The following is a 17,188-nucleotide window of genomic DNA, read 5'->3' as shown; positions in this document are numbered from 1 at the left end:
GCTGACAGCAAGGAGCCTACTTGGGATTCTCTCTCTCTCCTTCTCTCTCTGCTCTTTTCCTGGTCGTGCTCTCTCTTGCACTCTCAGAAAAAAATAAACTTAAAAAAACATGTCTAAACATGTTCATGTCTTTTGACTCAGCAGTTCTGAATATAAAGAAAAATCCTAAATGCAAGAAATGCTTTATGCTTAGAAATGTCTGTTGAGACATTACTTAAGGCAGTAAAAAAATAAGAGTGAATATATTTACCCAACAGTAAGGGAATAATTAAGCTAATTATGACATATCAGTATGGTGGAATATATATAGCAATTAAAAGTGAGGTTATGAATTCTTAATGCTGTGAAGTGCTTGTTATAGTGTAAAATCGAAAAGCAGAATACAAAATTACATATACAAGGTGATGAATCATATCCCTAAAATTGTACAAATAAAATGGTATGTCTGGTTGTTGACATATTGATTATTTTTATTCTTATTTATACCTTTTTTTAGTTTCCGTAATTTTTAAAAATGTTTATTTACTTTGAGAGACAGACTGTGAGCAGGTTAGGGGCAGAGAGAGAGAGAGTGAGAGGGAGAGAGAGAGAATTCCAAGTGGGCTCTGCACTGTTAGCACAGAGCCCGATATGGGGCTTGAACTCGTGAACTGTGAGATCATGACCTGAGCTGAAGTCAGGAGTTGGATGCTAAATCGACTGAGCCACCCAGGTGCCCCAGTTTCCATAGTTTTTATACTGATAATATATTGCCTAGTATTTTTAGAAAAAAATAAAAAAAAAACTTTTTTTACATTTATTTATTTTTGAGAGAGATAGAGCACAAGTGGGGGAGGGGCAAAGAGAAAGGGAGACACAGCCTCCGAAGCAGGCTCCAGGCTCTGAGCTGTCAGCACAGAGCCTGACGTGGGGCTCGAACCCACAAACCATGAGATCATGTGAGCCGAAGTCAGACACTTAACCAACTGAACCATCCAGGCACCCCTAGAAAAATTTTAAATCGGAGAAGTTTTATTTTTTATTTCAGTCCTCTTTTCATTTTGCCTTTTTCTAACTAGGATTTCTTGTATGAAATGATCATAAAAATAAATGTTTTGCCATGAACATGTATTAAAAGATACTGAATAATATAACATAAAAATTGAGATTTCTCTTCCTCTGATCCCTTCCACTTCCATCATCTGGTGAATCCTTCAAGAAATATTTCATCTAGGGGCGCCTGGGTGGCTCAGTCAGTTAATTGTCTGACTTCGGCTCAGGTCATGATCTCACAGTTTGTGGGTTCAAGCCCTGCGTCGGGCTCTGTGCTGACAGCTCAGAGCCTGGAGCCTGTTTCAGATTCTGTGTCTCCCTCTCTCTCTGCCCCTCCCCTGTTCACGCTCTGTCTCTGTCTCAAGAATAAACATTTTTTAAAAATTAAAAAAATAAATATTTCATCTATGTAGAAGTATATACATACATTTTCATCTACAAATGGGATGACAAATCTCAGTGGCTTACAGCAGAGAATTCTTGCTTACACACAGCCCTGAGGACTGCTGCAGCCTTCTTTCCACCTTTACCTAAGAGCTCCACTCAACTCACAACTCTTCTCTTTCTAGGACCTGTAGTAAGCAGCTTCTGCAACTCAGGGATGGGGACAGAAACAAACCATAAAGATACATTTAATGCTTCTGCACGAATGGTGGTATACTTGATGTCCATTCTCATTTCACTGGTTGAAGCAAATAGCATGGCCAAGCCCAAAGTCACTGGGGCAACAATTACCAGATATTTGACTAAACTTCTATGAAAGAGTCAAAAACCAGACAATAATAGAAATATAGAAACTTGCTACAAGACAAAAATAAAGTCACAAAAAACCCCACAAAACAAATGAATATCCTTAGAGATATTGTTAATAGCACATTCATCAAATAAGAACAGGACAGAATGTTATCAAACAGAATTAGAGCAAGAAAACTTTGGAAATTATAATACAGTAGAAATAAAAAAACTTAGGGAGCCTGGATGGCTCATTCAGTTAAGCGTCTGCCTCTTGATTTCGGCTCAGGTCATGATCTCATGGTTCATGAGTTCAAGTCCTGTGTGGGGCTGGGCACTGACAGTGCAGAGCCTGCTTGGGATTCTCTCTCTCCCCCTCTCTCTCTGCCCCCTCTCGCGCACATGTTTGTGCCCTCTCTCTCAAAATAAATAAATAAAAACGTAAAACAAAAAAAGAAAGAAAAAACTCAATAGAAGTTTTGGAAAATGAAATAGAGGAATCTTACAAACGGGAAGAAGATTTGAGGACCAATCTATCAGAACCAACATCCATCTAGTAGAAGAGGGGACAGAGAAAATGAGAAGAGAAAATTATTAAAGACACAAACAAGAAAATTCCTTTGAACTGAGGGGATTGGAATCTTCATTTTGAAAAGGTACACCACCGAGAGGGACTAACTTAATAAATGTAAAAAATGCCGTATCATTGCAAATCTTAGAACTTCCAGGGATAAAAGTGAGGCTCTCAAAGAGTTTCTCCCCAAAGTCAGGGGGTTGGGAGGAAGGAGGGAATGCTAGCAGGTTACCTTCCAAGTTCAGGAATCAAAATAACAGTAGACTGGGGAGTGGGTAAAATGGGTGAAAAGGAGTGGGAGATACAGGCTTCCCTTTATAGAATAAGTTGGGGGGGGGATTAGAAGTACAGCATAAAAAACATAGTCAGTGGGATTGTAATAGCTTGTATGGTAATAGGTGGTAGCTACACTTGGATGAGCACTGCAAAGCTTATAGACTTGCCAAATCACTATGTTTTATACCTGAAACTAATGTAACATTGTGTGTCAACTATACTTGAATGAATGATATTTTGTTTTTAAAAAAGGGATAGTAGTAGACCATCAGGAACAATGGAAACTAGACCCTAATGAAGCCATTCCTTCAAAATTATGAATGAATATGAGTCTCAACCTAGAATTAATTCTGTGCTTAGCCAAATTGTGAATTTAAAGAGGGTAAAATAAAGGTACTTTCAGATTTGCATGGTCATAAAAAAAATTAACTCTTTGTAAAAAATAAAGGAGTGGGAGATGTAATTTAGCTAAAACTTTACTTTCTACAGTAAAAAGAAAATAATATGTAAAATTGAAAAATGAAGAAATAGCTGTATAAGCAAGGTATTTAGAAATCACACAGTTGGGGTGCCTGGCTGGCTCAGTCGGTTAAGCTTCTGACTCTTGATTTTTGCTCAGGTCATAATCTCCCATTTATGAGATAGAGTCCCGCATAGGGCTCTGCACTGACAGCTCTGAGCCTGCTTGGGATTGTCTCTCTCCCTGTCGCTCTCTCTCTCTGTCTCTCTCTCTCTCTTTCTCTCTCTCTCTCAAAATGAATAAACATTAAAAAATAATAATAACGGGGCACCTGAATGGCTCAGTCGGTTGAGTGTCTGACTTCTGCTCAGTTTCATGATCTTGAGTCCTGCACTGGGCTTGCCGCGGTCAGCCTGTCAGCACAGAGCGTGCTTCAGATTCTCTGAAAAATCCCCTCCCACCCCTCCCCCATGCAAGCTCGCTTGCCCTCTCCCTCCCTCCCTCCCTCCCTCCCTCTCTCTCTCTCTCTCTCTCTCTCTCTCAAATAATAAATAAAACATAAAAGTTTAAAAAATAATAAAAATAAAATTCATAGGATATATAGTGGAAATGTGTTTGCCATTCTAGTCCTTTCTAACTCAGCTCTACTCAAAAGCAACCAGTTTCCTATGTATCCTTTCAAAACTATTCCATAGTTTTGTAAACATGTCTGTATATACTGTTTAAGAACACAGACGTTAGGGGCACCTGGGTGGCTCAGTTGGTTGAATGTCCGACTTTTGGTTTCGGCTTGGGTCATGATTTCATGGTTTGTGGGTTTGAGCCCTGCATCCGGCTCTGTGCTGACAGGGTGAAGTCCTCTTGGGATTCTCCCTCTTTGCCCCTCCCTTGTTGGCTTTCTCTCTCTAAACAAACAAACCAACCTAAAAAAAAAAAAACCCATAAAGGTTAGCATGCCACACATCATATTCTGTACCCTTCTTTTCCCCTTAATTGTGTGTGTATTTGGAGAAATACCGGGTGATACTGACATTTTGAAGAGTGAAAAACAGGTTCACAGGAAATGGTGGCATGAAAGCAGAGACCTTTACTCTCTTTTTATACAAATTAATCTGTCTTTAATTTTTTAGCATTTAGTAGGCTCATTAAATTTTTATTGAAGTATTTCAAGGTCTACATGAGGTTTTATAGCAGTTCTATCCTAAGCAGGATAGCAAATAGAGTTTTTGGTAGAAGTTGCAATTTTTCTGTTGTTTAATTTATAAATGAATTTATTGTATGTTTTAAAAGGTTTACCATTCCAAGCAGATAAGTATTGCATACACTGGATATTGAAATAAGGTGTCTAATGTGAGGAACAATGTAAATTTTGTACACAAACAGGTATAAAATTAGACAGTCTGGCAATCAGTTCTTCAGTATGCTGTAAATTTGATAAGTTGACGTTTATTAAGAAGTCTTTTCTCTCCTGTTTTTGCCCTAAAATTCTATATTAGTGTAAGCATTTTGTAATTAGTATTGTATGTGACACTACTTAAATTTATTAATGATTTTTTAAAACTTTAACTTGTGTTTTGTTTGAATTTCAGGTAATAACCTTTTCCAATACTTTGTATTTTGTTTAGTATGCCACTTTTTTGGAAGTGGTCACTATCAGTATCTTGTTATGGTTTGATGGCCTTGGAGATTTAAAACCGAGTAAAAGTGTAAGCAGCCTTTCTTATTTAGTTATGAGTTTTGAATCCATTTGTATTCCAAATAGGAAAAGGCAAAAGTAGATTTTCCATGGAGTATGAATTACATAAAAGAAATTTTAACAGTTGACTTAGTGAAAACAGACTGGCAGTTTCCATTTATGGGAATTGCAACATAACATGGCATCATACAACTTCCCTTTAAAGGTAGTGGGTTTTTAGAATCTATTAGATATTCCTTATAAACTTTATTAATGTGACTATATCTGCTTTTTTAAAGATTAGTGAATTCCTAAAGAAAACACATTTTATACTATAATTCTTTAGTATATAATACTATATATACATATCATTTGGTATCACTCATTTAGAATTCTTTCACATTCTTTTATTGTATTCTTATTTACTGTCCCAGTAATCTGTCATTCTCTTTAAGAAAGTATTCATTGTCCCCTTCAGACAGAATGTCTGATTTTTAAAAAATCAGAGTCACAAACATTTATTTAAATAAACTTCAGTTTTTTTCCCAGCATGATTATTTTAAGAATATGGCACTTTTGGGTGCCTGGCTGGCTCATCAGGAGAGCGTGCAACTCTTGATCTTGGGGTCATGAGTTCGGGCCCTGCGTTGCGTGTAGAGCTTACTTAAAAAAAATTAAAAAAAATAGAACATGGCACTTTGTTGAGTGATGACTTTGCCACAAAGGTCTGAAATTTTCACTTGAAATTACTTCCAGAATGAGTTTGAGGTACATAAGGAAATCAGTTTAATTACTTAATTGACATACTTAATAGACCACAGTGTTTTGTCCAGAAACAGTTTGCAGTTTGTCATTCACTTATTCTGTAGACTTGGACTCTTCGTGACTTTTGGACCTTTTTAAAAAAGTTGAATTTTGCAAGGTGAAGATTTGACTTTGAGAACATCCGAAAGCATATGTCAGAAAGATAAAGAGTCAAGAACATTGTAAACAATGTCAGTGGCATTGCTCTGTGGCATTCCAAAATGACAGTTTAAAACATTAGGGTATAAAATGTTTTAGAATGATTGCCTAATTACTTTATAATCATACTATGTCTTTGATTTGTTAGATTCCCATGCTCTAGCTCTTGTTATAAATAGGCACTTTTAAAAGGATCAAGTAAAAGTCAACATTTTTCTGGTTGGTTTTTTGGGGGGGTTTGTAAAATGTAGAATGGGATTATTGTTTTGTCATGCATCTGAATTTCATAGATGACTATAGATAATAATTTTTCTGTTGTGAAAGAAAGTATATATACTCACAAAAACTCCCATTTTGTCTAATTTGGTTTGCCCTTATACAATAATAGAATATATATTCAAGTTGCATTTTTATTTGCATTTAGTAATTATTGATTAAATGTATTTCTTTTATCATTTCAAATGATTGAGGTGACTATAAGAGTTTTTATGCCCCTTTGCTAGCCAAATCATTGATCTTCCATATATAGTTCCTTACAAAAGTAGGGAATCAGTGTTCCATTTGGATTGAACAGATAAGATCTTATCTTACTGATAGAGTAATTGGCATGAATTCATCTAAATGGGCCAATTTATATGGCATAATTGGCAAAGGACATGAATTTTGGATTAAGCAGGCCTAAATTTTTATCTCATTCTTGCTGCTTACTAATCGTGTGACCTCAAGCAAGTTATTGAAGTCAGTTTCCTCATCTGAAAAAAATGGAGACTATACCAACTTTCAAGTTTCTAAATATTTTTAAAGCACCATGCACAGTAACATGTCATACATTTATTAACAAATGTTCATTTCCTCTTCTGTTTTTATCTTTATGTATTGGTGATTTGAGATGAAGTTAATACAGTTAAAGAACTTAAAAAAAAATTTTTTTAACATTTATTATTGAGAGACAGAGAGAGACAGAACATGATCATGGGAGGGGCAGAGAGAGGAGGAGACACAGAATCCAAAGCAAGTTCCAGGCTCTGAGCTGTCAGCACAGACCTGACGCAGGGCTCGAACTCAGAAACCGTGAGATCATGACCTGAGCCGAAGTCGGGCAGTCAACTGACTGAGCCACCCAGGCGCCCCAATACAGTTAAAGAACTTTATAAGCAGTCACCCTAAACGTGATGTTAAGATTTACTTTAGGATTAGTCTGCCATTTCCTTTAGTAAATACTGTATTCTCTCCTTTGCTGGGAGAAGTGTTTGAGAAAGGAAAGAATGAATTGAACATTGTAACAGGTCAACTAAGTTAGTGTCTTAAGGACATATTTTTAATAACTTGAACTAATATCTATATTAAAGTGGTTTTCATTCATTTTCAATCACAGGTACAGGAACCTTAAAGATAGATTTTGTTGGAGAGCTGAATGACAAAATGAAAGGCTTCTACAGAAGTAAATATACTACCCCTTCTGGAGAGGTGCGTTATGCTGCTGTCACACAGTTTGAGGTATGGTATTCTTCTCTAAAATATTACGATCTTGATGTATAAACATTCTGACAAAGTTCTGTTCTATTATTTGCATGATTATTCTGTTCCCTTCATATTGGTTTATGTCTAATGTCTGTCCCTCAAATGAATTTTTGAGAGCTTTCATCACTTTGTCTTTTAGATATTTGAGAAACTGGTTTTTTTTTTTTAGAAACTTTTAAATCTTATCCATGTTAATTCATTTAATTTCTTCTAGTATCAATTCATTTACCTACTGCTGCTGCTCCTAATTGAAAAGTTTTCTGTGCTACCATTTCTTTCCTTATACCCTATTTACTTTTCAAATAAGTAAGTAGAATGAATTCATCATTTACTTAACTTCTTTTAGAGTGCAGCCAGCCATCTAACATTTTCCTTGGAGAAACTTTTTTCCAAAAGTATGTGCTTCCTCTACTTCTGCATATTTTGTTCCTTCTTTTCAAGATACAGCATCTTGTCATCGGTTCTTTTTTTTTTTTTTTACTTCATTCTGTTTTGTTCAAGTTTCTTTCAAAACTGAACCACTAAACGTTATTTTGCTTAACAAGTTTGCTCCCTTTTTTTTTTTTTTTTTTTGAGAGAGAGAGAGATAGCGCAAGCGAGGGAGAGGGGCAGAGGGAGAGAGAGAAAGAATCTTAAGCAGGCTACATGCTCAGTGTGGAACCCAACGTGGGGCTCATTCTCACAACCGTGAGATCATGACCTGAGCTGAAATCAAGAGTCACATGCTCAACTGACTGAGCCACCCAGATGCCTTTCTTAAAAAACAAATTAATTTGTTCTTTGTTTATTTTTAAAGGAAAAAATGAGGTCTCTTTAAGTAGGTCAAGTGGTGGCAGTTTTATGTGTAGTATATGGAAATGCCATTAAACGAATGACCTGTTTAGAACTGATGAGGGCATCTGTCTTTATTCCTGTTGCTGTCATTTCGGATGAAGAACAAAGCACATCGGAGATTCGGCGGGGGGGAGGTGTTAATAAATCCAGAGAGGCAACCTGTGTTCCCAGCTCTGAATCCTTACTGTGTACTTGTTGACTCTCTTATGCTCTGTGTTTTGTAACATTACTGCTGAAGCCATTTACATTGAATTTTTGAAATGTTGAAATGTTTTGTTGAAAATATTCTAAAATAGTCTAATACTATAGACTGTTAAGACCTGTAGCAGACCTAATTCCTGGATTATTGTTTATTGTTTGTTTCTGTTTGTTTGGGGTTGCTGATGGGGCAGTGATAGTAAGCCTTATGTTCTCCTTGTAGTCACTGCCTAGCTTGTTGCCTGACACTGAGTAGAAAGTAAACATTTAAACAAGTGAAGGAATGGATGATAGAAATAAGACAATGGCAGTTACTTCATGAAATAGTTGGTTAGGTTAATTCAGTAATATTTAGATTTCATATTCTTTTCTTAAGGCTACGGATGCTCGGAGGGCTTTCCCTTGCTGGGATGAGCCTGCCATCAAAGCAACTTTTGATATCTCGTTGGTTGTTCCTAAAGACAGAGTAGCTTTATCAAATATGGTATGTATGTGTTTGTAAGTATATTTAAATTTTGAATAAGTGTTTAGAATATTTAGTTTGCTGGTTAGATGGAATAGCGTGAAACCACCTAGCACACAGTGCTTGATACAGAATGGGAACATAAATGTTAGTTTTCTTATTTCCAGTAAGCCCTCTTTTTTAAAACTGCCTTATTTGGAATTTCCCTCCTCATGGAAGAAATTCCTTATAAACTTTAATTTGGAAAACTAAATAAGTGATGAGTTTAATAAATATTACCTGAAAAAAAAATCTGGCTTTCTTGTTAATAATGCCAAAAGATATAGCCATATAATGAAGTGTGTATTTAGGTTTTTGGTTGATTGTACTCTTGGAATATGCTCTTTTCACTGATGTCATTGATCTCTTTCATAAATAGAGTAGGCATTTACCACATGAAGTATATTGATTAAGACAGAGAGTACCCTATAGCATATAATATGAATCTGGGGAACTTGGAAAAGCCTACTGTACCTGAAAATAACTGGCTTTTGCCTCCTTTATTGGTAGAGAGAATTCCATAGATAGAATGCCATTCTCTTCTCGAATATTCCTAAAAGGAGAATAATACATTAAACTGAGATATTCTTTTACCGTTTAGTATGAATGAAATTATCAGGTCTGTTCTTGAGTAAGTCTTCCTTGGAAGAAAGAATAGAGAGATCTTGAGGAAATGGAGAGCCTGAATAGGAAAAAGAGGGGTAACAAAAAAGAGAAATGAGGAACTCTGTAGGTAAAAGTGGAGATTCTTCCACAAATTTGCTTAGAACCAGCCTTGGTATAGAGAATGCGCTAAATTTAGAAATCTGTACCCTTTGAAATGTAGATTTCACAATTACACTTCATTAATAGTTATTTGCCCTCTATCCTTCTTTCACTTGAAAAGCATTGAGGTCTTACATCCCAGTGCCGGCATATAATAGGTATCCAGGAAAAGTTGCTGCTTTTCTCTCACAGATCCTTGGTAGTTTTAACACTTTAGCCCCCAACCTCTTAATGTATCCTTTAAAAAAATTTTTTTTTTAATGTTTATTTACCTTTGAGAGAGCGAGCGTGCGCGCTCCTGCGCAAGCAGGTGAGGGTCAGAGAGAGAGGGAGACACAGAATCTGAAGCAGGCTGCAGGCTCCAGGCTCTGAGCTGTCAGCCAGAGTCCAGCGTGGGGCTCAAACTCATGGACTGCGAGATCATGACCTGAGCCGAAGTCTGACACGCAACCGACTGAGCCCCCCAGGTGCTCCTATCCTTCTTAATGGGAGAGATTTTGACAGCATGAAAGCAATGGTTGAATTGGGATAGATAAGTAAGCAGTACTGGAAAGGGGGAAGGAGAGGCAGCACAGTTTATGGCTAGTATTTCCTCTAAGGTATTTAATGTAAACCTGTTTAAATTTTCTACTTCTTTCTTTGTTTCTTTTTCTCTTTCTTTCTTTCTTTTCTTTTTTTTTTTTTTTTTTTAAAGAATGTAATTGATCGGAAACCGTACCCTGATGATGAAAATGTAGTGGAAGTGAAGTTTGCCCGCACACCTGTCATGTCTACATATCTGGTGGCATTTGTTGTGGGTGAATATGACTTTGTAGAAACAAGGTCAAAAGATGGTGTGTGTGTCCGTGTTTACACCCCTGTTGGCAAAGCAGAGCAAGGAAAATTTGCGTTAGAGGTAAATGTACTTGAAGAGGATTGTTCCAACAGTCCATAACTCCAGGTTGGGGAATTTACATTTCTGATCAATTATTAGTACAATTATTTATAATTTAGTCTGAAGTTTGTTGTGCTACGTTGATTTTATTTTTAATAGAATTTTGGAACTACCAACCTTGGTGTTATATTAACATTTTACAAGATAATGATTAAGAGAATATTAGAGTGGCATTTATTTATCCAGACAGTGGGTGGGAAAATAAGTAATATATTTTTCATACCAAGTTTTAAATGGCCAACCTTAACAAAGCTTGGGGCTAAGGTAGTCTTCGGAGGTAGGGCTCCCCAGGGTTGGTTTCTAGTAACTTGAGGTGCTTTGGCTTGCAACAGGATTCCTGTGTGGATTTCTATATGAACTACAATGAAATATTTATCAGGTGGTTCTTTTGTTTATACTTTTGTAGGTTGCTGCTAAAACCCTGCCTTTTTATAAGGACTACTTCAATGTTCCTTATCCTCTACCTAAAATTGATCTCATTGCTATTGCAGACTTTGCAGCTGGTAAAGTAAATTTCATTTTATTGCTGAATTGTAATAACTTTTTTGAATTTTGTGATTTTGAGGAAGAGTTATGTACATATATCAATAAATGTTTGTATTTATTTTATGAAGGTGCCATGGAGAACTGGGGCCTTGTTACTTATAGGTATGTTTATGATACATTCCCCTGCCTTGTCTTTTCAATCACTGATTTCGTAAGAGGTTCACACCTACTTGCAGTTGAGTAGCTTCTGCCTTATGATCTGCGGTAAATTCTCCTACCTCCCCCACTTCTGTGCACATTTCAGGAATGCACATGAACACCCTCTGGTGCTACTATCTGAGATTGTAAGATTTTAAAGTGAGCATCTGGCATTAGTAACATTTTTAGATCTATTTTTGGCTGAGTTTCTCATTTCGGTGCCTTCTCTTCCTCCCAGAAGTTTCATAGTTATTTTTCCAGCTTGAAGAACCTTCTCTGCTTTAATATTTTCTGGCCAGGTTTTTACATGTCTGTCACCACAATACAAACATGTGGGTTGTATAATTTTTAAAGCAGGGTCTGTAAACAAGTTTTTGCCCTGCCTGCTTCAATGAGTTAAGTTTTGGACAGCCTGTTCAGTGTTCTTTTCCGGACTGTGGAATGCATCTTCTCCCAATTTGCCAGTCCCCTTCTTTTAATGGAAGGACTGTCTTCTGTCTCTGTCTAGCACAATAGTCTAATCCCTCAGACTAAATTCTTTAAAAATTTCAGGCAGCTGTCTTATTTACAAACTGATGATTTAACTTGTGTCACACCTTTGATCTTCTGTTGTATGAATTCTGTTGGAATAGCTTTTAATCTTCCCAGAACTTTTTCTCCTTTGTATACTCGGAGGAAATGTTTTCTTGATATCTCTAAAGCCTAACTTGACCATCTTATTTAGTGGGGGGAGCTCACCCACTTGTGCATGCCTGCTTTTATTGCAATACTTTTATTGTTTAAAAAAATTTTTTTTTTAAACACAGGGAGACTGCATTGCTTATCGATCCAAAAAACTCCTGTTCTTCATCACGCCAGTGGGTTGCTCTGGTTGTGGGACATGAACTCGCCCATCAATGGTTTGGAAATCTTGTTACTATGGTATTTAATATTTTTAAGTGCTCAAATATATTTGTCTTCATCCTGCTGTACATTATTTTGGCTACATAGTATTTCAGGTTTGACTGGAACACTGTGCTAAAAAATAAATGAATCATAGAAAATCTTTATTTTAGAAGGTCCACTTTGAAAAGTGTTTATCAGAATCTCAGTATTAACCAGGAGCACGTGGACAGTCTTTATTCAACACAAAACACTTCCTAAACTGTTGTAGGGTTTGCCTACAAATGGGAAGTCATACTAATTTGGGTGACAGGGGTTCCTTTTAGGTACAGAGATTCCGTGCAGTGAGATGCCAGCCTGACACTAGTTTCTTGGGAATATTTATTATGTAGTCCAGTAGCTGAAAAATAACCTGATAAATAACAACATGATCTTTGATTAGGCTGAAATGCTTTTAGGGGTCAGTTGTCTCATTGACTAAAATATTACATGGAAATTTAATAGAAACGGAAGCAAAGTAGGGAATAACTATAAAGTATATTAAAATTTCCAACTGTTCCATTGAGATTATTGTTTATTATAATGTTTACAGTGAATGATCTCTGTCCTTAAGTCTTGACCTTTCCCCTCTTACTCTAAGTAAGTGCTATCTATGGCAGCCAACTATGTTACAGCTTGGGAGCACAGGGTTTAATGAGTGAACTAGAAGTACCTCTGCAAAGAAAGAACTGGAAATTCTGGAGCCAGCCAAATTCCCTGATAGCATTTTAGGTTGCCAAAGAGCAGAACCTGACTTGGATGTTAGTTGAGTCCATATGTCACAGGAATAAGCAAGAAAGTACGGCATTTAACAACTATTACATGTCTGAGAGAGTTTTTAAAGAAAGCCAGCCCTTGAGATTAAACCATTTCCTTTTGCTTTGGATGTTTAAAATTTTACGTAGGAGTAAAAAAAATTTTTTGACATATAATTTCATGTGGAATTAAGTGTGCTAGTAAACTACCAGCAATACATTTTAGTGGGGGGATATGTGCACATTCTCATATTGCTTTTAAACAACTTTTTACTGGATTTGAGTAACTGTTCTAGTTGTTAGATGTCAGTTGTTTCATTAAGTGAAATTTAAGGGCTTAATGATAGGTTGGTGAATAGCTAGCTCTGTACCAGCTTATCTTCGTGGGAGCTACTAGTTAAATAAGTGCACAGAGCACTTAGACAAATAGCCTTTCATCACCTAGTATTGAAAACATCTGATCTTTCCAGAATTTTAATGCCTTTTTGTTTTTCACCATTGCATTAGTCCTTTAGCATCTCTATCGTGGATTCTTATATTGATTTCTTTTTTTAAGAGATTTAATCAGCTTTAATGAAACTTAGATTAAGATCTCTTTCTAAAAAGTTGGTTTTTTTTAAGTTGGTTTTATCTGTGACTCACTTATATTCCTTGTCCACTCTACTATTAATTCTTATTAACAGGTGAGAATTTTGTATTCCATAAATACTTAAAACAACATTCATTACTGAACTACTTACTGCCATGATATTTCTGTTCATTTTACCTAATATTTATATAAGCAGTACTGCTTTTCTGTTTATCTAGAAAGTTTAACTTGTCAGTTGACAGTAACTTTTCTCAGTCATTATAAAAATCCTTTCTAGTTTTCTGTGTTTGGTCCTGGTAGCTTTCTGGTTTATCAAACTAACTTTTACCTGACAATTTAGGCTCTTGCCTACATTTATCTGTTCTCTTCCCCTTTTCCATATAAGCACCCTCCCCCCCCCCCACCTTTCTCCTTACATCTTTTCTACCTTTGGTAATAAAAAGTGACTTAGCTATGTTTTGAAATGTCCCTCAGGCATAATGCCAATATCACCAGTAGGCCTTTCTTAGCATCTCTTTTAAACACTTTTTTTGTTGTTCAGACATGTGACTTACTAAATGTTTTTCACTGAATTTTGGTTTATTAAGTTGTAAGTTGTAGAGTATAGTGGAAGAGACATGTGACTTTTTCAAGTTAGTGGAATGAAAAGCATTTTGTTTTCCTTACACATTTCTTTCTTTTGTTTTTAGGAATGGTGGACTCATCTTTGGCTAAATGAAGGCTTTGCATCATGGATTGAATATCTGTGTGTAGACCACTGCTTCCCAGAGTATGATATCTGGACTCAGTTTGTTTCTGCTGATTACACCCGTGCCCAGGAACTTGACGCTCTAGATAACAGCCATCCTATTGAAGTGAGCCATACTTTTCAACCATCGGCCTTTCTCTCATATTTAATGAAATAAGTAATTTGTTATAGAGATACTTAGGACTCTGAAAAGAAAATTACATGAGCAGTTCACTTGTTTTTATAGCTTATATTTTTAGTCTTGAAAATCTCACAAGGTTAAGTTCTAATTATGTTTCTTTTTAAGGTAAGCAGTATAAAAATTTGATCTTTGTAGAAGTAAGTGCTATGTACCCATAAACATTCACTAAGTACATTTTTATTGCATAGAATGGGAGAACCATGCCTATTGGGCAGTATGCATAAGGGAACATTTTGATTCCATTGTTTGTTTCAAAGAAAATTCTGAATGTTTTTTTTTATTTTTGTCATTATCTGTTTTTATGTATATTTTATTTCTCTTGACTTATTTCAGCTTAGTTTATATGAATTAATTTTGCTTCCAAAGAACTAGACTTACAGTCTACTTTGATGTATTTAACGAGGATCCTATATAATTGTAAGCCATTACAATTAGCTGCAAGAAATAAAATGTTTTTCATCTTTCCTTTCTTCCTTCTCCAGTCTTCCAGTAAATAGATCCGTAGTGATTTACCTCCCAGCAAAGCGGAGCCAGGACCCTCAGAGATGATGGGGATCATGTCATATATTCCACTTTATTTAGTATTAGTTACTACATGCTTTTTAAGGATCATCATTATGCATTTAGCAGTGAGCTAAAGGCAGAAAAGTATCTTATGAGTTAGGAGGGTTTTCCTAGAAAGCTTTTTATGTAATTCAGTATTACTGGCTGTCTGCTTCCTGTTATAACCCTGAATCACACTGTCTGCCAGGTCAGTGTGGGACATCCTTCTGAAGTCGATGAGATATTTGACGCTATATCATATAGCAAAGGTGCATCTGTCATCCGAATGCTCCATGACTACATTGGGGATAAGGTAAAAAAGCAGTTTAAAAAAATCTTCCATTCTTTTATGGTGAAATCATAGAGTTTTGCATGGAAAAAAAATGTCTGCTTTCATTTAAATTAAGTTCCTAAGTAATTTTTCTAGATTCTAGAAGAATATACTCTGATCTGGCTTATACCTCCATTTCTTTTTTTTTTTTTTTTTAATTTTTTTTTTTTTCAACGTTTATTTATTTTTGGGACAGAGAGAGACAGAGCATGAACGGGGGAGGGGCAGAGAGAGAAGGAGACACAGAATCGGAAACAGGCTCCAGGCTCCGAGCCATCAGCCCAGAGCCTGACGCGGGGCTCGAACTCACAGACCGCGAGATCGTGACCTGGCTGAAGTCGGACGCTTAACCGACTGCGCCACCCAGGCGCCCCACCTCCATTTCTTTTTATACTGACTCTCGTGGTCTCTTAGATGAATGATGTGTAAATGTGTTTGGGGGATGTGTGGGAGGCTGGTATAAAACTTAAAAGCAAAAGTAGAAGGCAAAGCGTATGCATTCTTAAATAAAAGGTAGTAGACATTCGAGGGATATGTGTTTTTCAGTAAATCTGACACTCAGGTAATTTGAGTACTAATATGCAAATACACTATAAATTCCAAGGTCTTAATCTCCTGGATTTTAAAAATTGTGTTTTCTCAGGACTTTAAGAAAGGAATGAACATGTATTTAACCAAGTTCCAACAAAAGAATGCTGCCACAGGTAATCTTTAATAGCTTGAGATAGGAGTGGAGAGAAGGTGTTGGCACTCAATCCAGAGTGGGACATTTGATTTTTCCTAAATGCTTAACATAGGAAATCAAGTTGACTTATCTGGTGCCATGTGTTAAGTCACGGATCAGCATGAATCAGGACCTTCCTTCCGGTGCCCTCTGGTAGTCTGCTCTCCATGGCTCGGTGTCCTGCCACTTCCAAGAGTCTGAAGAGTTCTGTTTGGCCATTAAAATTGCTGCAAATTAACCATTTTTAGGAGTAAACTTATGGAATAACAGAGTTTCAATGAAGTAAGGTTTAAGATTTTTAGTGTATAGTGGTCTGTGACTTATTGTGAATGGGAGTCCAAAGAAAGAATAAAGGTGTAAGTGTTGATTGAAAATGACAAAGAACCGGAGTTGGAGTTTTGAGTTCTTAGTGAACAAAAAGTTTAGAAAACAAGATTTATATAATGTCATTAGTATCTAATAGAATGACAAAAGTTCAGAGAGGCCCGGCCATGGGCTGTTCCTGAGGTTTATGACCTGTGACTTAAAAATACATACATCTATCTGCCTCTCTGTTGAGGACACGATGTAATCCTGACACTCTGCCCTTCTACCCACCCCCCCCCATTCCCCTGGCCATAAATGTCCATCTCAGTTTATGAAATAGAGAGGCATTCTGTTCCTTAAAGCAGAGCCAAAGAAGAATGTGCTCTTGCAAATTTTCTGAGTCTTTAGCATGCATATATACATAATACATGAGGAAAGAGCTTTCTCGTTCTTAAACCAGACATGTAATGTACATGCAGTAACCCAGAGCTGAAAATGTTTCTAATTCAGTAGATCTGGGGTGAGACCGGAGGATCTGCATTTCTAACAAGCTCCCAGGTGAAGCCAGTGCCACTAGTCTTTAGGCCACACTTTGAAAAGCAACACCTACCATGTACCTTTTTTGGGTTTATGTTACTTCTAAAGACAGTTGGCAGTTCAAAGACACTGCAGTTACCATCCATGGTTTTTATCCTGTCTGTCCTCACTACCCTTTGCTTAATTCACGCCTTCACAATCTCTACTGAATTCCACAGCTGCCTACCAACTCACTACTTCTTGCCTGCCCCACTCTCTTCAGTTCTCCCTGTCACTCTGAGGCTAGCCAGGGTTATCTTTCTAAAGCAAATACTTGATTGCATCACCTACTGATTATTGCATCACCTACTGATTAAAAACATTTGAGATACTTCAGTCCCTTCACAGTATAGTCTGTTCTTTC

General features: G+C 36.6%; 1 protein-coding gene across 1 annotated transcript in view; it reads left to right on the top strand.

The window, feature by feature from the left end:
• Positions 1–17,188, top strand: part of NPEPPS (aminopeptidase puromycin sensitive) — a 94,637-nt gene that overhangs the window by 55,411 nt on the left and 22,038 nt on the right. Inside the window, exons 4-12 of the mRNA XM_030295838.1 lie at positions 7,088–7,209; positions 8,642–8,749; positions 10,227–10,427; positions 10,873–10,969; positions 11,081–11,114; positions 11,957–12,071; positions 14,105–14,269; positions 15,096–15,200; positions 15,862–15,922. Of these exons, the coding sequence (XP_030151698.1) occupies positions 7,088–7,209; positions 8,642–8,749; positions 10,227–10,427; positions 10,873–10,969; positions 11,081–11,114; positions 11,957–12,071; positions 14,105–14,269; positions 15,096–15,200; positions 15,862–15,922 (1,008 nt within the window). The remainder of the gene's footprint in view (positions 1–7,087; positions 7,210–8,641; positions 8,750–10,226; positions 10,428–10,872; positions 10,970–11,080; positions 11,115–11,956; positions 12,072–14,104; positions 14,270–15,095; positions 15,201–15,861; positions 15,923–17,188) is intronic.

The sequence above is a fragment of the Lynx canadensis genome, chromosome E1 (genome assembly GCF_007474595.2).
Source record: "Lynx canadensis isolate LIC74 chromosome E1, mLynCan4.pri.v2, whole genome shotgun sequence".
In the NCBI taxonomy this organism is placed as follows: Eukaryota; Metazoa; Chordata; class Mammalia; order Carnivora; family Felidae; genus Lynx; species Lynx canadensis.
The sequence above is the reverse complement of the archived record's forward strand: the minus strand, read 5'-3'. Positions and strand labels throughout refer to the sequence as shown.